Genomic DNA, 21394 nt, shown 5'->3' on the forward strand with positions numbered 1-21394 from the left:
CCAAAGCAGACACAAGAGATATGAACATGAGTATACTGATCACTGGTTTATTTTTTGTTCAATTTCAATATCAAAAAAAAGACAGCATTCTTCCACTAGATTGGGGTTGCTGAGGGCAGGGGAATAAGCATAAAAAAATTTTAAAAAAACAAAAACAAACCAAAAAAGGAAAAACAAAACAACAAACAAACAAGAACAACAAAACAACAAACAAACAAACAAACAAAACCACCACCACCCAACTAGAAATTAGTGATGTGAAAGATTAACAAAAATTAAGAATTTGGTCACACTGTCTAATCCTGAGCCACCACCAGAAGGGAGTGAGGGAAATCCTGCATCATTTGGCTCGTCTTCTGAAGAATCTTGAGGTCTTAGGAGATATTAGGAAAATGAGATACTAATGAAACAATACTGCAGAGCTGTAATAAAATGAGAAAAAACCTATATATATTGTAACAGAAATTTTATAAAGTGAACTTCTGTTGAAAATCATTTTATGTTCAGCTTTGGAATTATTCTTCATAGCTGTTCCCAAAGTGAAGCCTAACTTCTTTAAAAAAAAAAATCTTTTGTAACCTTCTACCTGAAGAAACTTCACCATTGAAAAAACCACATATTTTTCAGAACAGAAAACAGACAGAGGAATTCCACCAGGAATGTTTTCAGGCTACAATTCTAACCAGTAAAAAAAATAACCTTTTTTTTTCCCCTCCATAATTGACTGGAAAAGATGAAAAACAAATGTTCCAGGACAACATGAAATCTAAGTTGTTATGTTTTGTTGTTTCATTTTGGTTTTTTTAATGGTGAACTGAAAAAAGCCAGCCATTCAGCACAGTGACAGCTGGGATACATGGAAGCTGCCAGATCAGACACTGAGTACCAGGATCACTTTACCTCTCGAGTGAGTACACACAATCATTGACTACACCTGAGGTTCATTTTCTGATATTTTTATACCACTCTTACTGATACTGCTTCAAGCAATGCATGCAATTCTCCTCCTGCAGCAAGAAGGGTGGCATTCTGAAAATATGAAAATTAATTCACAAAAAAAAAAAAAAAAGGAATTTGTCGGAACTCAGGACATTCCTTTGGGAGTCCGGAGTTTCCTGGGACCCTTGCCAGGGGGCTCGGAGACCCTGGCACACAGCCCAGAACACCAGCGTGTTCGATTACGAACCATGGAACAACTTGTCACCTTTATAGAAAGAGATAAAAGCCACAATAGTGTAAATAGTGTAAGAATAAAATAATTACAGAGTCTAAATGCAGGTTTTAGGATTTTTGGTATAGGGGTTTCTGGTGACAAGATGGAGGGATTTAGGCGTGTCTAGCCTTTCTTCTTCTTCTCTACCTCCATCTTGTCTGGTGATGTTGGCACTTTTAGATTGGTCTAAAGTAGAAACTCACTGTCTAATATAGATGATAGGTATTGGAAAATAACTGTAAATATTGTACACGTAGTTTGTAGTATATAAAGATAACACCGCCCTGGGGGTGGGGGGAGTTCCTCTGGCTGTCCTGCCAAACGGATCTCGGCTGGACAGGGAGAAAGAACTTTATGGATAAGATGCAATAAACAATCTTGAGACCGAAAAAATGAAGAGCCCTGACTTCTTCTTCAAGCACCGGGCTGGGAAAAGAAACTTTCGAACTTTTCTCGGGGTCACTCTGACCAGCTAGAAAGAGAGACCCCGGCAGGAATTGTTTAGTAATATTACTAAATAAAAGACATATTATTTACCATCTTTTGAACAGCTAGGCTTCAGGCCAAATATACATCCTAGGATTGTCGTTAACACGCAGACACAGAGTACCTGTGGGACAGGAAGGAAAAGAAATAATATTAAATTACCATTGAATGGTTTTGAAAGTGCTCATTTTCTCTGTAATGCTATACAATTGTACTTCATAAAAATTCATAAACATGCTGATTTGGAGGCCAATTTCACTGTTTTCACCAGCAGTTTTCACTTCCTCAAGTAGTTATGTTGTTTGCAATTCATTAGCAGTGTATGAACATGCTTGTCACAACTGGGTCTATGTATACAATTCTTCTCAAGTCCTTTAGCATAGACATATATCATCATGTTTTTCTTGATTTCTTTTATATCATTCTTTCATGATGATATACTTCTATTTCTTACACATTTTATAGAAAACTTTTTTACTCCACTCCTTCCTCCCTCGTATGTTGCTCTAAGAAGGTGAAATTTTGCCATTAACCACAGACTACAAACAGAAGACATAGCCCTTAAGTGATACCTATAATTTTCTTAGGCAGAAAAACCTTTTCCCACTTCCTAGTATCCAGTTCATACTAGATCTGGGTGCACACCATGGTAAGCAACTGTGGGATGTCACATGAAGGCTGACCACAGTGTCTTGCACTGACCAGAAACTATGGCTGTGTTCTTTATGGATTCTGGATGCATTGAAGTTATAGCACAAGCACGGTGTTACCCTGGTCCAGCATGCTACAGAAGGATTTAGTGCCTACTCAAATGCAGAGACAGATTTCTTTTAACCTCACTAAGTATTGGGTTTATTCCATAAACTCTTTGAAAAAGTACGCGTACCATCAGAGCTTAGACAGCAGTTAAAGAGAAGCCAAGAATGCAGTCACAACAGCTATTCCATTTAAGTGTAGAATGTAAGAAATACTTTGCCAGAAGGCCTGAAACAGAACAGGCTGCAATAATGCAGGCTTTCTTATACGAAAGAATTTGGGAAGCTCTGGGTAGGGAAATGTAGCAGTGTGATAGGAATTTATTTCAATAGGGAAAGAGCGCACATACCACCTTCCCAGTCACTGTTTTCTGTGGAAAAATCACATTGAAGCAATACTTCAATAACTTCACATACATGGCTACACAATTCTGCCCCTTTTTTCCTCCTTTCCCATCAACAAAATCTGCTGAGTCAGCCTTGAGGAGGATGTCTGAATCATACTGTGATGTGGCAAAAATTCCCTCCACTTTAAAATGCACCAAATTATTTCTCAGGTTTGTTCTTTATAAATACTGTGAGCACTTCAGTAACTAAAAACTATTTGTGTTGTTTTTAACAACTCTACAGCTTACTATGCAATTTTGTTCACTAAGCAGTTAATAAAGACAGTAAGAAAACAATTTCTGGAAAGTGTAGTATTGGAATTCAGCTATTACTCTGAATTTTTGAACTAAAAATTGTCAAAACCCAAATTAATCAATATAAAAACATACCATTTATTTTAAAATTGAGCAATAAACTGGATCTGATGAAGCTGTGGCTTAGAATTCGGAATCAGGCAAGTCAATGGAATCTTATTCAACATCACATGTAGCAAAGAAATAAGCATTTTTTTCAGTTCAATTACAGTCTTGGAATTGACAGGGAAAGAAGGAAAATAATAAAAGACTGAAGGGGAAAAAAATCTAGCATCTTCTACTCATCTGGATATGAAAAACTGACAGAAAGATACAAGTCTCTATTAAACCCAGCTATCAAGAATGAACACGAGTACAGAGCTTTGTACTTTTCTTTTTTGTTGTTTTTGGTGTTGTTTCTTTTTGGGGTTTTGTTTTGAAATCAGAATGCTAACAGGTGTACCATCAACACTTTCTGTTACATCAGTATCAACAATGTCATCTTCAATGTGAATTGTTCTGGACCTTTGAAAGCCCTCATATAAAATATCACCTAGATAAAAGCAGGTGCACAGGGAGATAGGTGACACTTCAAATGCAAGATGTCAAAGCCCAGCAAAATCAGTGGAGAGGGCAAGACCTGTCATTGTCCTTTCAACATTATTATTACTGTTATTTTTATTAAAATTCAAATTGATTAATTTATTTTTTAAAAGCCAGGCTGAGAACATTTTATTTCAGGGTGAAGATTTATTGCCTCTCTGCTCCCACCAGGCCCTGCTACTAAGATCAAGGAGTAGAATGTCCTCTGAGATGTGAACACAAACATGCTTTAAAACAAGCAAATGTTAAAACACAGCTACTCTATTTGTAAGAGCTTTATTCCCATATCTTCAAATAGCTACCCAGACCTATGACCTATGGGACTTTGGCCACCTAAGACATCCCTGTACAGAAAACACATTGCAGTGCCACTAAATAGACCATTAATATTCCCTGATGGAGCTACAGTGTAGGTAAGGCAGGAATTTTAACATTAATGCAGGAATTTAATCATTAATGCAAAAATAAAATCTACATAAAACCCACCCAAAAGCTACAGCATTCCAATACTTCTCAAAGTAAAACTGGTAAAACTTCACTAAAATTCTCACAAATATTTTCTGTGATTTTTGCACCAAATGTAATAAAATCACAGTTTTGTCTTGTATTCCAGGTTGTCAGTTTTACACTTTTATGCACATAATTCCAAGAAGCAAAACCAAAAGGATTATGTTCACTGAGGCACATAAGTGCTCTTTTGGGTACAAAATACTACAAAATGCAATACTAAATGCAATTATATATTAAGATCTTTAAGCTCTCGACTCACTGCATTAAATCCTTTGTTTTCTTAACCTTAGTCCCACTAGCTTAAATTTTTGTCTTAAAAATATTTAACTGCAAAACACTGAAGTTTTCTCCCCCTTTTTGTTTTCCTCTTTCTTTCCTTCTTTAACACTTAATAAAGATTTTCTACAAAACAGTAAGTTTACACATTAAACATCTGACAGTGTTCTATGACAGCCAAATCTAACCCAGTGGAATCTCATGCAACTGCAGCTTAATGTTTAGGCTTTGAATTGAAGCTTTATCTTGAGCCTGAATGACTTCAGTCACATGGATATTATCCTCACAAATGGCAAAATGTTCTGCTGGAACAATAAGGAGCAGCTAATACTGGCCAGCAGCAGCAGTCCTGACTAGGTACAGCAAGAGGTGTTACACCAGTAGTTGACCTATTGTCAGTGGAAAGGCCCTAAGATTATCAACTCTGTAGATGATGATGAATATTCAAACTATTTTTAAAGACCCAGATACTCACTGCATCTCACTGCTGCACCCTAAAGATGAACCAGTTTACTTTGCTTCTTTCTATATTGCAACATATCTCTGTTGTCCAGAGAAGTTGTGGATACCTTGGAAGTGTTCCAGGCCAAGTTGGACAGGGCATTGAGCAACCTAGTAGAAGGTGTCCCTGTCCATGGCAGGGGGGTTGGAACTAGATGATGTTTTAGGTCCCTTCCAACCCAAACCATTCTGTGATTCTATAAGAAAACCTCACCACAGCAGGTAGGTTACTAATTTTATCTGACCTGCTTTACATACAGGTAGGTCAGGCTGGAGATGCTGCAGCCTGCCACATAAAGATTATATATTGTTTCAATCCACACAGAGACAAGTAGCTGCATGCATGCTTGTTTACTAACCAGGACCTTGTTTAGCATCCTGCAGCAAGCACCAAATTCAAAGCTCTACCTCCTACCACACTGTCAACATAACACCTGCCTTGAAGGTTTAATCTGCCTTTTCAAATCATAGGAAGAAATCTTACCTGTTCTCTCTCACCCGCATTGTTCCACTCAAAAGAGAAAGCAAGAATTGAGAACAAGTTGTACAGGTGCCATTAAGAAAGAATATGGGAATCCAATATTTAATAGGAAAACAAGTAAAATTAAAGGAGCTGGCCTTGTAATACACAAAAGTAGAAAATTAAAGTTTTATGATCTGTATCTTATGAGGTTACTAGCACAAACAGTCAGATTCATGTCTAATATCACATCTGAGAAAAGGTTTTTAAAACAATACAGCAACAACTGCAGAGAGGAAAATGTCCTTTTTTGGTTTAAAAACAAATTTTAGAAAGTTTGTTTTGGAATCACAATAACATTGTCATCTAGGGATGAATCTCTGTCCCATCACTGCTTCCTTTACGTGGGAGGAAGCAATAAAAGCTTTGCTTTGTAAACAATTATAATGGTTGGGAATAGGTGGTTGAAAGTCTGGAAAACTGCAATCCAGAGAACATTTCAAAAGCCTTTTATTTCAAAAGCCTTTCATTTCGAGCTGGGTAAATGGAAATATGATAGCATGGTTAGAGAAGAGAATCATTTCCCTCACTCATCTCTAGAGCTGCAGCTGAAGAGAATTTTTCAGCAGTAATTTTGGGGAGCTGCTGGAAGGGCTGGAGTCAGCAAATCGTGCAGGCTGCACACACCTGATCCCAAAGAGACTCCTCAGTTGTACAGGTCTTACTGACCCACAAAGAAATCTCTCCCTGGCCTTAGCTACTGCCACCTTTCCTATCACATTTAAGTCCTCCTTTACACAGTTAATACTACTGTCCCTTTCTCTTCATTCTTCTCTAGCTCTGTCTGCCTCTCCCACTCCCCTCCTCATTCAGTATTCTGTATTCTATATTTTCTTTGGCAAAGAATGTACTGATACTTCTTTTAAGGAATTATCATTCTGAATTACATTTATTTCTGTGTTGATCTTCCTCACTCTTTGCCTGCCATGTACCCAGTTGCTTTCTGTGTCCCCTCCTTCTTCTCTGGCATTCCATGGCCAGCAAAACTTGTCCCTCCAAGGTTTGAGACACATCCATTAACAACTATGCAATTATCAAGGAAACCATGCAAAATAATGTTTTTCCATCCTAATCTCCACGATTTGTTCTCACAGTTGTGTCATACATATCCACGAAGGGAGGATGTCTAGACAGGGTCTGTAACGCCAGTATTAAGAAAACCCATGGAATTTTCCAAAACCACTGGGATCTGCGAAAGGCATGCTGTGTTTTCACTGTTTTGTGCACCTAGAATAGATGATTACTGACCTGAACCTTAACACTAAAATACCTTTGAAAAAGAATTTCACCTGAAAAAATGTAAAGAACACAATAACAAATAATGAATTTCAAGCAAGAACAGTGTCACCTTCTGACAGTTAAAAATGCAGAGAGCATACTGTATTAAGAAAAAAAAAAAAAAAACAAAACTACACTTACCTACACTTGCCAGGGGCAGCAGAACACTTATTCATGCTTCTAAAAATTATTTTTAAACTAGCATAATCCCCTTGCCAAGAGCCTGGTTTTATTCAAAAGCAGGGGTTACTTAATAAAGTTTAATAAAATGAAAGGAGGTAGATACTTCACTCACACCAGTGCAGCTACTTAAGTAACACTTTAGTAAATCACCTAAAAAAAAAAAAAAAAGTAAATCAGCCCTGAACCAAGTGCACCACCTCCTTCTTGCACCAGTCATCTCTTCTTTCCACATTTGTAAATATTTTTATGGTCTACAAAGACTTGCTTCTGTTGATCTACATTCCACTCGTAGGGGCCAGCAGGAGGAGAACTGCTGAGGCTCTCAGGTCATGGCTTTTATAAAACACTGGAGGTGATTAAATAATTCTGAAGTCAGCGGATGAAAAAGCTGGGGATAACACCCAAAACTTTTTGAGAGCTAAAACTATTTACTATGAAAATGCATAGGCATTATTGTTTTTCTTCCTCAAAGAAGCACACAGGAGGTTTACTCTCATTCTTTCTATTGGATGTTCTCAGGACTGTAATTATGTGCTATTGCAACCAAAGGCCATTCAAAGGACAAGAGTGTTTTAAAGGTAGATTGAGCCACTGCAAGGTATCATAAAAGCCTTCACAGAGCTCACCAAAGAGTGATAACACTTCACTCAGTAGAGAACTGTCAGCAGAAGACATCATCATACTATAGCTCTCTAAATACCTTCCAAAACCATTCAAGCATCTGTTTTTAACAAAAAGATACCAAAAGACAGAAGAGTTAGCATCTGTCAGCTAGTCAGCTGGAATCTAAAATATTTTTCTTATTTGTTGCTTGCCCAACTGTGTAGGTACATACTCTCCTGGAAGTCATTAGCACTTGAGCTGTTGTTATCAAAGCTTTACCCCAGCTGTTACCTTTTTCACCGCACTTAAGATCATGGGAGAATTTAGAGAAAAACTGAAGTGCAACAATATACTAGCCACAAAGAAGGGGAAATAAAACTTCTAGTTCAATTCACAAAAAACAGATAGTAGCTCTATTCTGCTATTTAATCAGCAAGTAGATTTTTGTAGAAACCTAACGAAAACAGGACTGAAAACTCATGAGAAAAAGTAAACATTTCAAGCACAATTCTTTTATTCAACACAGCAGACTAAGAACACAGAACAAAGCCCACCACACATCATCCGCTTTAGTGGCAATCATACACGAATGCACAACTGCATAGAAAGGAAAGAAACTGTCAGTAATTTTGCCAACTAAAATTCATTTTCCAAACAAGTTGCACTTGACTCATAAATAAAAGCATAATTGAATCTGAAAATATGGCCTTGAGCCATGTTCATGCCCTTTCTATTCCAGAAGTCCTTTTTCAAGAATAAAGCCAAAGCTGTTCCAGTTTAGATTACTGTCATGAGAGTTGTGACAAGAACAGAGTACAGAGGGGGTGGCTTCTACAGGGTACTGCTTATACCACAAAATATACCAAGTAAACCTATATTAACATCCCTTTTTCTTTGGCAGATACTCTTACAGCTGCCACCATGACAGCAATATTAACTTCCACAGGAAGACAAAATGACCTTAAAGAATAAGTGAAGAAATCCTGTAAAACACCAAGATTATTAGGAGTGTCAAATAATTGCAGAACCACAAGCAGTATGAGAAGAATGTAGGACAAAGCAGGTTTCATACAATCATTTAGGCTGGAGAAGACCTTTAAGATCAAGTCAAACAATTTCAGTTATTCATTATAAGTCTTTACTAAGTACACTGATATCTATCACAGGCTCTTCTTCAGCCCTGAATCCTTTGGCCATTTTCCCAATACAAAGACAAGGGATAATAAAGAGGCCATTATTTACCTCAGCACCTTTTGAATATAGCCCCTCAAAAAACAAAAGGCAGACTATCAAATTTTAATACCTCACAACATGGAAACATATTTGAGCCAGAAGAAGGTTCTAGAACTAGCCCATTTATCAGCATTAAACAGTGAAATGAAATATACATGGCCAAGTTGGATTGTTGATTTTCTTGAAGTAGCTATAACAACACTACACTTTTTGTTATTCTAGGAACAAAAGCAACCAGTGCCTAACACAAACTTGTATCCACAGACTACCACATTAGAAGGCATTTATCCAGGTTGATTTGCCTATATGTCATTACACAGCAGAACTGGGACAAGGCTATGCTCACTGACTTTCTTCAGAAATGCAAATACTACATTTTTTCTTATTACTTCCTTTTCTCCTTAGCTAACCTATTGTGTTAAACAATCAAACATTATTTCATTTGCAAAAAATCCTTACTTATGATACTTTTCTTTGTCCTCCACCACACCCCATTTACCATGAAAGCCACTTCTGCCTTATAAACTCACTTACAGGAAACTTTTTATACAGGCGACTTGTGCAACATCTATGCAGAAAAGCACTTTTTGCTTTTTAGTGCAGAAAGTGTTTTTTTGAAAAGAGGTCAGGAAATATATCAAAACAATGTAAAAATATCATTCCAATATTGAACATTATAAAATAGCTTCTCTTAAAATCACATCTACTACTGTTTCATTCAAATGGGACACTGTCATGATGCAGCACATTGACAAATTCTATCATAGCATAAGGCCACGGTGATACTTGCCAATATATTCATTTATATTATCAGCTCCAGGGTGATACCTTTCATGTTTTCAAAGTTTTTATTTACTCAGCTCCTCCTTTAAGCCAGAAGGAACAATAACATAGCTTCCACTGCAAGCCAAACCAGAACAATTCACTCTGTGTAATTCCAGTGATATTAGTAAAAAAACGCAAAGGAAAATTTCTGAAGAGCAGGAGTTGGAAGGAAGCCCTGCACAGTTTTTGTATTTTTGACCCTGACTGAAATCCAAGTTTTAGGGCAGTACCTAAGTTGTTCTGAATTCAAGACAAAATTATTACTACAGAAAGTCTATCCACTTAAACTGTGTTCTTTAGTATTGTAGTATCCAAGAGTTTTGCAGAACTATATGAAGGTGTTCAGAACAAAAGCTGCCTCCCTCCTCCCAGGAATTTGGCTTCCTGTGCTTGAGGCCAGTTCTCTGGCATTGGTTATTGATAGCACTATTTGGGAGATGTCAACCAGCCCAAAGGATAGCTCTTCAATAAAAAGCTAGAGAAAGCCTCAGAAGAGTCACTCCTTGTTTCAGTCAGCCTTACCTCTGTGCCCTGTCTGGAATGTGGTACAGCCACACTGCAGTCAAGTCCATCCTGGCCATTTATTCTGTAGACACAAACTCACAGGCCTGCCTTCCCTTACCTTGGACCTCTCTTACCATTACAGACTCACCTGGCAATTTAGACTATTGGCTGAACCTGGCTGGGGTCACCACATCCACTGTGCTGGCTTTGCTCACACACAGCGAGACTGTCCCTTTCCAAAAGGGCACTGTCTTGTTGCCAGGACTGGATACAGTTTTACCTTCCCTTCCAGCATGACCTGCCTTCCCCTGGTGCCTGACAGGTAGGCAAAGATTTACTGCAAACATTTCTGCAAAACTGAAGAAACGTAATGGAAACATTTAATCAGAACTCCAAATGCTGGAGCAGTAAGTCTGAGCACACAACACCAACCACAGCCCAATTCACTCGTTCTGCCTCAACAGACCAAAGGGCTGAGCCAAGCACAGGGTGGCCTAATCTACACTCCCATTCTCCACTCCATAATTCTACACTCCTATTCCTAGGCCAATGTGCCAGCCAGTAGCACTGACAGATGCACCAGTCACACAGCTGGGTGTGCTTCAACCTGTCCCAAGATTTGCACTCCAGCTGGAGCCCAGGCAGACAGAAGCATTCACACACACTGCACTCCAAGGGGTGACTTAAACCTCCTGCAAGGCTTAAACCCTCCAATTCAGCTACAGAAGAGAGTATTAAGTAGCCTACACTCCATGCTGTTTTATTGATGCTAAAAGCCATACCTAAAATATCCAGCTGAAAGTGAGCTGAAGTTTGCTTGGTTAATTCACAATCAGCCCTTTGATTGTGTATCCAAATTCAACTTAGTTGGGCAATAAAATTTAAACTGAGTTCTGATTACAGTTTTTAACGAAGATGGTTTCTATTCTCCTTTTGTGAAGATTTTTATAAAAGTGGAATTTGAGGAGCTGTTTTTCTCTGTTGTTGTTTTGGTTTTGCTGTTGTCCAGTTGGTATTGAGTTTTGTTTGCCTGTTTTCACTGTTGTTTGATTTGGGCTCCCAAAATTCCCAACCAAATGGAAAGACTTAATTCCCACAAGTGTTTCTTTGGACAATATTTTTTTACTTCATATCAGCTTCTGCTTTTTAGGATAGGTTATGCCAACTAGCTCTATGAAGTGTAAATAAAGCAAGAATACAAATTAACCCTGGAAACCCTTCAGAGCTAAAATTTCTAACTTTTTTTTTTTATTGTATAAGAGCAAGATTATGATTTTTGTCCACAATGCTCAGCATGAAAATCCCCACTTGAAGGGCAATAGAGAAATTTTGTGTTTACATTTCCCTGTGTATAATGAGAATTATTTGCAAAGTCTTCCCTAAAAAATGAGTACACTGAAGAAAAACATTCAGCTATAATGATTTTTAAATTCAGACCCCAGACTTTCTTCTGATGGCTTAAATTGGATAACAATGTCTTTATTTTTTGTATGTATAGCTACAATTTTATTCTAATTAATGCATTTAAGCAATATCAACAGCAAGCTCAATTAAAAAAATTATTTTGTCAAACACCATGTGTTCAGACTTAAAACGAAATCACAATGGAAGCTGGAGAGCTGTAACATTGGCAGGAGAAAGCTGTAAAGCTTTCTTGTTTCCCAACACTGCAAGAGGTTTTCCTACAAATTATTAAGATATTGAAAATCAGCCAAGAACTCTTTTAATATTTCTAAACGGAAAGTGCTTCCAAGTCTATTAAAAATATGGCAATCTTGTTACCATCATCCTTTACTTCATATTTCACCAAGGGATGTTTAATACTAAAAAAATTTTAATCACCCAACAGTCACTCTAATATTACTGTTGAGCTATGTGGTGTTTCTTGGATCTCGGAAGTCCCATCTAAGCTCAGTTCAGCACTGTTATGGAAGCAAAGTAATTTCAGCAAGGACCACCCTTCCCTACTGAAAAATAAAGAAAAAATTACTAGCCACATAAAACAAAATAATACAAAAAAAAGTCTGAAATTGAATGGTTTGCTGAGGGCCAAAAATAGATTAAAGACTGAACATGGTACCCAGGCCTCCAATTCAGACAACAGAATCCTTCAATCCAGTGCTTGAAACTGACTGACACCTATAAAAATACCCACATTGAAATCTGCTGAAGTCAATAAGCTGAAGTCCAAATCACAAGGTTTGGGTAATTAAATACATATTCTGCCTTCTTTATGGAAAAAAGAATATGGATATGCATTACTAATTTTGTTTTAAAGTACTAATCTATACAAATGTTTGGGTACCTTCAAATGTCTTTAGGAGGAAAATCATCAGCATGAAAACAACCAAATAGGAATACAATCTTCCCAACAACAGTAATAAAAGGTTGTTCCCACATCTTCATCTATGGGGAAGAAAAAAAAAGGACCAAACAACAAAACCAGACAAACCTACTGTTGTCTCCAAAATCCTGACGTAGCACACCCATCTTTCCCTGCCTGACCCCCAAGTCAGCAGCTATGAGCTATTTTCAAATGAAGAGGTGAAAACCTTTCAGGACTCATACAGAATATCTTGACATCCAATAGATCTTTTTTTCTACAGTTAGACTCTGCTGACTGCAGCAATGGCAAATATGAACTGGCAACAGAAATTCTCCCTTGGGCAGAGATTGTCTCATTTATTTATGATAAATAGGGGTTTGTGATTCATAAAAGCTTAACTTAGCAACCAATGGATGACTGAAACCAGATTTATAGAATCATGGAGCAGATGTTCTTGAAAACTATGCTAAGGCACATGGAAAACAAGAAGGCGACGGCTATTGTGGCTTCACTAAGGGCCAATTGTGTCTGACAAATTTGATGGCCTTCTAAAATGGGATTACAGCAGTGGTGGAGGAGGGAATAGAAACCAGAATCATCTACGTGGACTTGTGCAAAGCATTTGGCATGCTCTGCATGACATCCTGGTCTTTACACTGGAGAGACATGGATTGGACAGAGGGACATGGAATTGGCTGGATGGTCACACTCATGAACTATGCTTAGGGGCTTGATGTGCCAGTGGAAACCAGTGAGGAGTGGCCCTCCTCAGGGTCAGCATAGGGACCAGCACTGCTGGACATTTTGTCAGTGACATGGGCAGCAGGATCAAGGCACCCTCAGCAAGTGTGCCAATGACACCAAGCTGAGTGGTGCCATCAACAGGCTGGAGGGAAGGGATGACATCCAGAGGGACCTGGGCAAGCTTGAGAGGTGGGACTGTGCAAATGCCAAGTGTGTGATCCCGCATGACAATCCCAGTACCAGCACAAGCAGGGCAGAGAATGGCTTGAAAGCAGCCCTGAGGAGAAAGTCTTGGGGCTGTTAGTGGATGAGAAGCTCAGTGTGACCCAGCACCCCCAGCTGGTCTGCAGATGGCACAAAACTGAGCAGTGCAGTTGACATAACAGAAGAATGGGATGACACCCAGAGGGACCTGGACGAGCTTGAGAAGTGGGACCACAAGAAGATAATGAAGTTGAACAAGTGCAAGGTGCTACACCTGGCTAAGGGCAATCCCTGAGGTGAGTGCAGACTGGGAGAAGCACTCTCTAAGAACAGCCCTGCAGAGAAGGACTTGGGGGTGCTGGTAGATGAAAAGCCAGACACAGGCTGTCAGTGTGCACTCAGAGCCCAGAAGGCCAACTGCATCCTGGGCTGTATCCACAGAAGTGTGACCAGCAGGTCAAGAGAGGGGATTCTACACCTCTACTGTGCCCTTGTGAGACCCCACCTGGAGTGCTATATCCAGCTCTGGAGCCTTCTGCATAAAAAGAATTCTTAAGACTTTTTGAAGTAAATCCAGAGGAGGGCCACAAAGATAGAGAGAGGTAGATCACACACCTTCAGTGAAGATAGGTGGAGAAAGAGCTGAGGCTATTCAACCTGAAGAAGAGAAAGCCCTGAGAAGACCTTACAACACCTTCCAGTACCTAAAGGGGCCAATGAGAGAGACTTGTTACAGAGCATGTAGTGGCAGGACAAGGGGAAATGGCTTTAAACTGAATATAAACATATAAATATGTTTATATTAGATATTGAGAAGAACTTAATTATTGTAAGGGTGCCAAGACACTTGAAAAGATTGCCCAGAGAATCTGTGGATACTCCATCCCTGCAAGTGTCCAAGGCCAGAATAGATGAGCTTTGATTAACCTGGTCTAGCACAGGTGTCCCTGCCCATGCTAGAGGGGTTGAAACTGGCTGATCTTTAAGGATATCTTCAGACCCAAACCATTCTATGATATGATAAGGCTAGAAGAGACCTGAAGAGGTTTTCAGTTCAATCTCTTGCCCAGTGTTGGAAGTTGGCTAGTTTTTGGGATGTGCCTTAAAAAAATAAATAAAAAAGACTGGACAGCCTTAATGAAAAAAGGGGAAAAATACTTACAGACTATAAAAATATCAGATACATTCCACAGCATTTTTTTAAACTTCACAATTTATTATCTCCATGCAATCTGAAATGCTTGAGTTACTCTTTAGATGTGACTAACACACTTCAAATGTCTCAGTCTGGACCTTACCTGTAATTTTTTTCTACTTAGGAATTCTCAATCTGCAAAACTCCTTAAGATTTTTCTGACAAAAGTGTCAGTTTAAATGAGTTTTCCAGTTCTGACAAAAAGTCTAAAGCTGTTGAAAAGAAACATTCTCTTACATTATTACTTTATTTCTCTCAATGTTTCAGCTGGAAAAATTTATTTTAATGGAATGAATGAATCAGACCAAAATGCAATGCCTGAGCTCCTGGCAAGTGGGAAAACCTCAAACATAAGCAAAGGTTATGCTGCTCTTGGGCAGCAACATACTGCTCACTCACACAACAGCCTGGACAGACTACAGACAGACAGACAGTTCACTGGGCTTTGAGGGACAGAAGTTTGAGCCTAGAAAACTGGCAAGACAGTAAATAAAAAGGTTGCTTTAGGTGCTTAGGGAAGCACTATGGGTTAGTAAATTCCTCCACTTGTGGAATCCTCCCTCTGCAGCAGCAGCAGCTGCTCTGTGATAGGGTAAAACTGGCTCATGGACAAGAGCTGGGAATGTTGAGGTTGTGGTCACAAACTGCACAGACATCTGCAGGTGGCAGGCACTTGTGAAGGAAGAGTAGAATGCAGTCCAGTCTCAGCTTTCCAGAAAAGTAAAAAGAGTGATTCAAGTATTCCTTAATCAGCAGAAATGCATTAATGAGTTTTTAGAAAATTTCAGCATAAGCTCACTTGAAAGCAGTCATTTGTGGGATTTTTTTTTAATCTACATAAATGAGGCAATAGCCCATACAGCTAGGATAAATGCAGGCAAATGAGATTTACCTACAGCTGGACACTTTAATAGTTTCACATTACTATAAAACTATAAACACCAAGCACATAAGTCTACTCACTTTTTTAGTGCGTTTGGATATCATCAATGCCTCAGTTTCTGAGAAAGAACAAACTAGCATTTCCAACTCCAGTTTGCCCCTTTCTGACATGTTTAGGTTAAATACATTCTTGTTTTACTCAATCCAGTATCACCTGCAGTATTTAGAAAGTTTTCCAAGTTCCCACTGAATATCTTACATTCTCTCTGTGTTTGCTGTCACCCCAAAAAATAGTATATGGCCATAAATATTTAGAACTTTTAATTTTTGTATAGAAAACATATTTCACTCTGACACTTTCATGAGCACAGGAGGAAATTTTTGCCAGTTCTCAATGAAAGGCATTTGGAAAATAAGAACTTAAATCAGTAGAATAAGCAACTGTAAACACTAACTTGTGCTCAACTCCAGTCTCTAAGAGGCTGTGCATCTCTAATAATTTTGTTGCATTAGAGTCTAAAAAGCTCTGGATGGCAATACTAGGTTTCAAATAGGATAGCACTATTTCCCACTACTAGTGTCTAATTTGTCAGCCTGAAAAGAGCTGAGCGGTTTTCACCATCCAATTGCAGTGGCTTTTATGGCACAACCTTAACCTCCTCAGAAGACAATGAAGTAATGAAACAAGCTACTAACCACAACCTTTACTTATGAAGACATTTCATCAGAACAGTTGCCAAAAAAAGCTTCAGCATGGAAGCTACCATAGACCTTTGCATGTATTTTCATACTTTTTCTTATAACATTCTGACAAACTTAGAAACATAATTTACCTCCTGCTATGTCAGAAAGTATGACCAACCTGTAGGCACAATGATATGGGCAGATGAATCATTTGAAAAGGTAGCCAGATTACAAAGATATTACTAAATTTGGATAGGCACCTTGACATTTATGCTTCGATGTATTGAAAGAGGACTATTTATGCAGACATATGTAGTGATGTCTGCTGCAGTTCCACTAAAGCTTCCTTCCAAGAACACCACAATTCCCTCACCTTGATAATGAATTTAGCCTCATAATAATTACTCCAGGCAGTTTGGAAGGTCTTATTTTCACATCTCTATGGGGAGGATAATTATAATACAGCAGCATGGCTAAAACTGGAAAGTGACCTACCTGCTAACAATGGCTTTGGCTGCTGGGGCTTCTGAACAAGGGCCAAAAGTGCCTCCCAGCAGCACTTGGAGACAAACTTTCAACCCACGGTAGCTCGAATTCAGAGAAAGGCAAGTTTTTACACTTCCTTTGTCCTTTTGGCTCTTTAACTCTTTTTAGCTTTTCCAGCCATATTTTCCTATTTAAACTGGGTTTTGTCTTCCCGGGTGTCCCCCCTACAGCAAACAGCTAAAACCACATGATCAAAGACGAGACAACCATTGACACCACAAAAGAATTTTGAAAGATTCAATGCTGAGGACCGTCAAAAGAGTGAAATAAATCAAGAGTTACGAATCCCTGTCTGAGGCAGGTCGCTATCCATACGCAAGTCCCACGCTCCGGCCGGACGCTGACTCCCGAAGCGGAGCCGTCCCGTAGCACTGCTGCCCCGGGCATCCCGAGAAGCCCGTGCTGCCGAAGGCAGTCACCCTCTTCCAAAACCGCCGAGAGGCTTCTTAGGTCCCGCCACGGGCTCGTCTCCCATCTCCCGAAGCTTGGAGACGGGCAAAACACCTGCGCCAGCCGCACCGCTCCCCCCGCTCCCGCCGGCGAGGTGAGACCCAGCTCCGCCCGGCCCCGCGGCGCCCCGGCCCTTACCAGGGAGAGCACTTTGTAAGTGTTGGGATCCTTGCTCTTGCCGCCCGGAGGCTTCTCCGGCTCCTCGGCCACCTCCATGGCCGGCAGCATGGGCACAGCCGCAGTCTGCAGCCCGCCATCAGCCGCCCCTACCCCGTCCAGGTGGTCCTCAAGGCCCTTCCCCACTTGCTGCCCGTTCCCCTGCATGGTCCCCGCGGCTCTGCCCTCCGCCCGCCCGGACACGGCTATTAATAGCCCGGCGGCCCGGTCCCGCCCCGCCCGGAACGCGGACACCGGCAGCCCCCGCTCCCCCGCCGGCAGCGGCGTGGAGGAGGGAGCGGGATGTTCCCGTCCTTCCCTCGGGATGTTCCCGCCTCGATCGGTCACCCCGGCTCGGCCGCCCCCCCGCTTTCCGACCCCTCCCTGCAGGTAAAGGGCGGGCCGCGGCCGCCCTCCCTGCGGGCAGGGAGGCGGTGCGGGGCCGGAGGACACGGCGCTGCTCCGAAATAGCGTCCGGGGGAGGGCGCCGGGCCGTGTTTACGAGGGAGCGCGGAGAAAGTTTCCGCTGCCCGGTCCCCGGGCGGAGGCGGTGGCGCGGCTTTCCCCGAAGCCGCCCTGCGGCGGTGGCACAGGTGTGCACGGGGGCGGGGGTCCCGCTGCCGGTCCCGCTCCCGGTCCCGCTCACGGTGCTGCCAGAGGCGGGCACCCAGCCCCCGGTGCGCGTTTGCATCCACAGCGCCGCCGGCTGCTGGTCGCCTTCGCAAGGTGCTTCCCTCTGTCCCTCCCTCCCCTCGCCCCTTCCCGAGGAGGTTTTCCCCTCCCGTCCGTCTGTGCCTGCGGGATGCCCACGGAAACCCCCGCTACGCGGGGCATCAGGCCAGCCGAGAGCCCGCACACCGGGGGCGCAGCGCAGCAGGCGGCGTCATCGCCCGCCCGGGGGACACTGAGACTCCTTTGGGGTGATTTGGTCTTTTCAGCCCCCAGAAGAGGGGACTGAGGGGAGACAGCATCCTAGTTTACAACTTCCCCGTGAGGGGAAGAGGAGAGGCAGGCACCGATCCCTGTGGTGACCAGGGACAGAACTCGAGGAAATGGCCTGAAGTTATATCAGGGCAGGTTTAGATTGGACATCAGGAAAAGGTTCTTCACGCAGAGGTTCGTTGGACACTGGAACAGGCTCCCCAGGGAAGGGGTCATAGCACCAAGCCTGAGAGAGCTCGAGAAGCACTTGGACAACGCCCTCAGGCACACTGTGTGACTGTTGAGGATGGTCCTGTACTGGGTCAGGAGTTGGGCTTGATAATCCTTGTGGGTCCCGTCCAGCTCAGCATGTTCTCTGATTCTGTGACTTTGGACTCATTGCCCCCAAGCCAGGCCCTGCTCTGAGGGCTGGTGTTGTTGGGGTGAAATCCATGTTTGATGCCCTTCAGGGCCTTTTATTGGGACTGGCACCATCTGGCTCCAAGATGTCACTTCCCAGTCACTCCCACTAAATTCAGCCCTGCTTGTTTGACAAGAGAGAGGTGTTTGTACATACCCTGGCTGTCCATTGGGAGAGGCAATTCATCCCACATATGTAGGTACAGCTCTGACTGCAGGGCTGGCTCCAGATGTGGGTCATTCCTCCTTTCTGTAATAGATCTGAGAGGGTTGAGTAGCATCAAGACTTGCAAAGTATGTCTAAGCTTAAAATTACTAAAAGTATCTCATTCTCCATAATTTTTAAAGTTTTTTTACTATATACAGTTATGTATGTTGACATTAGGCTTAGTCTTTCAGTACTAATGGGATGGTGGGTTTGATTTCTTAGGGCTTCAGGAATCTATATCAGATTTATTTTAACTGTCAATGTACTCAGAAAGGAGTGGCCCTTGCATAGTTTACGACACAAATCCAAATTTCCTTCGGAAGTGATCTTGATCCCTGTTGAAATGTTGTTGATCTGCTTCCTATTTCAGTTGAGTAGCAAGAACAAGCTGTCAGTACAACTTCCCATTAAAAATAATTGCCAGCATGCACATTACTGCTGGTCTGTAGTGCTGCTGCAGCTCACAGCATGCTGCAGGGCTGCTCCCACGGGCCTCTTGTCATCTAATGAGGTTCCATAGGTGCAGTCTTGAGAATTTCTACCCTAATGTTTCACTTGGTCATATAGGAAAGAGAAAGGCAACAGAAACTGTGATAACTAAGCCCTTGAGCCTACATGAAAAATCTCCTTTATTCCATTAATGTGGCATCCCAAACAGCTGTCCAGCTGAGCAGATGACTTTATTATAAGGTCAAGGATTTTGGCATGTGAAAGTTGCAAATTGAATACTGGTTGTGCAATAATTTTAAAACTCTCATAAAAACTGACATACTCAAATTGTTTAGGTTTTGGTTTTTTCCAGTCAATGTGGCTTTAACAAATAGCATAAGTGGCAGTAGGACCCTCTTCTTTTTTTTCCTCATAAAAATGAAGATACTTCAATCATGTGTGTATGTTCAAATATTTTCTTTTTCCATTTCCAGTCACACTGGCAAGAAAGTAAATGCTTTTTCTTGTCAAACAACAAAAAAAAAGAGAAATTAAAAGTTTACAGATTTGGGGTTTTTTTTTTTAGAAATTGAATTTCATTTTTTATTTCCTTGTTTTTGCATGTAGAAAGATTTTTTTTATTAATTCAAATAGAAAACTTTCTTGTCCTAAGTGTTACCCACTCAGAAATTTGAATAGCACATATTGTATAATGATGAGTCAATGACAATTTTCTATAACTACATTGCAGACAAAAAGGTATATTCCTTTTCCATAGAAAGAAAAGATATTCTGTGGCTGGAGCTAACTTCTGAGTTGTTCATTCATTAACCATTAACTATTCTCTAACACTTATTCTTCTGTGTACAAATATTCATAAAACAGCATAAATTTTGTAATTTCTTTCTGTGACAATACAAATAGTCAAGGTACTTCAGGCTAGGCATGGAAAATAATTAACCAGCATGGAAAATAATTAACCTAACTGTGAGAAGTAAGCTTGTTTCAGCCGACTGACAAGATGTCAAAGCGCTCTAGACAAGAGAGTCTGGAAAACCAAAAAGGACTAAGTTTTGGCACTGAATATGTCAAATATATCTGAATAAATCTGTTGAATACTGGGGGAAGAGGTAAAACATTCCCAATATTAAACCTTCAAAAATCCACATCTGCTTGGTCTCTTTGGGGTGAAGTTTTTAAATTGCAGTCAATACCATTTTAACAGATCTGTGACAAAAGACATCATTGTGCAACAAATTAATAGCAGAGATTACTGAGGTTGCAAATCCAAATTGCAAAAATTGTCTGCAGCCATTTCAACAGAGACCGAGGAAGCTTTTGAGGAAGTGAGGGCAGCTGCCAGCTCCAGCAGTAACTGAATCAAGCTGCCCAACCAAATGTCAAGGGATAATAGCAGTAACCCCAGCTTCAGGTTTGCAGGCCTTATCTGTGAAGGGAGTCGTCAGAGATTATCAATTTTAATTTGCTGTTCAGCTTTTAGTTGCTGCAGCAAAGATAAACGTAAATTATGTACTAGGAGAATAAGGTAAACACAGGAAGTTTTCCATGCTGCTGCATGTCACAGCTTGTGATGTTTCCTCTTTGCATTTTTTCACCTTGACAAAATCTCCACCAAACATCTGTTTTTGGAAAGACCTGAGCAAACACCAAGTTCTCTCGTCTAGCCCCAGTGTGTGAGGTGGCTGTGGCCCGTTTAGGAGCTGTGGTTAGTGACAGGGGGTTGTGAATTGCCCCATGTTACATGATTGGACAATCCACTTGCACCAGCCGGAGTTGGGAGGCCCTTGCTGCTCTCACAGCAGGGGGACAGACTGAGCTTGCAGGTGGAGGAGCATCATCTTGTGAGGTTGCCAGTGATAATCAGCTCCTGGCTGGCTGAGTCTTGGCCCTTGCACTGCAATAGAAACCAGTGGTTGGTGGTTGTGGCAAGTATTTCCTGTTGCATTGCCTCTAATCCGCAGCAAAATTCCTGTAACCATGAAGAAGACCAGGAGCCCTAGGAAAGTCTGAAGCTGCTTGTTAAAGACCATTGCTGCTC

The 21394-nt window shown here is 41.1% G+C and overlaps 1 protein-coding gene across 2 annotated transcripts in view; it reads right to left on the bottom strand.

The window, feature by feature from the left end:
* ENPP1 (ectonucleotide pyrophosphatase/phosphodiesterase 1) overlaps positions 1-17553 on the bottom strand; it is a 53206-nt gene extending 35653 nt beyond the window's left edge. The window contains exons 1-2 of one of the 2 annotated variants that reach the window (XM_059842082.1): positions 17340-17553; positions 1751-1823 (exon numbers count right to left, since the gene is read on the bottom strand). In XM_059842082.1, the coding sequence (XP_059698065.1) occupies positions 1751-1823; positions 17340-17525 (259 nt within the window). In that variant the 5' untranslated portion in view covers positions 17526-17553. The remainder of the gene's footprint in view (positions 1-1750; positions 1824-17339) is intronic. The other variant, XM_059842081.1, reaches the window with a different exon arrangement.
* Positions 17554-21394: the final 3841 nt, after the last annotated feature.

Source organism: Haemorhous mexicanus, chromosome 3 (assembly GCF_027477595.1).
Source record: "Haemorhous mexicanus isolate bHaeMex1 chromosome 3, bHaeMex1.pri, whole genome shotgun sequence".
Classification (NCBI taxonomy): domain Eukaryota; kingdom Metazoa; phylum Chordata; class Aves; order Passeriformes; family Fringillidae; genus Haemorhous; species Haemorhous mexicanus.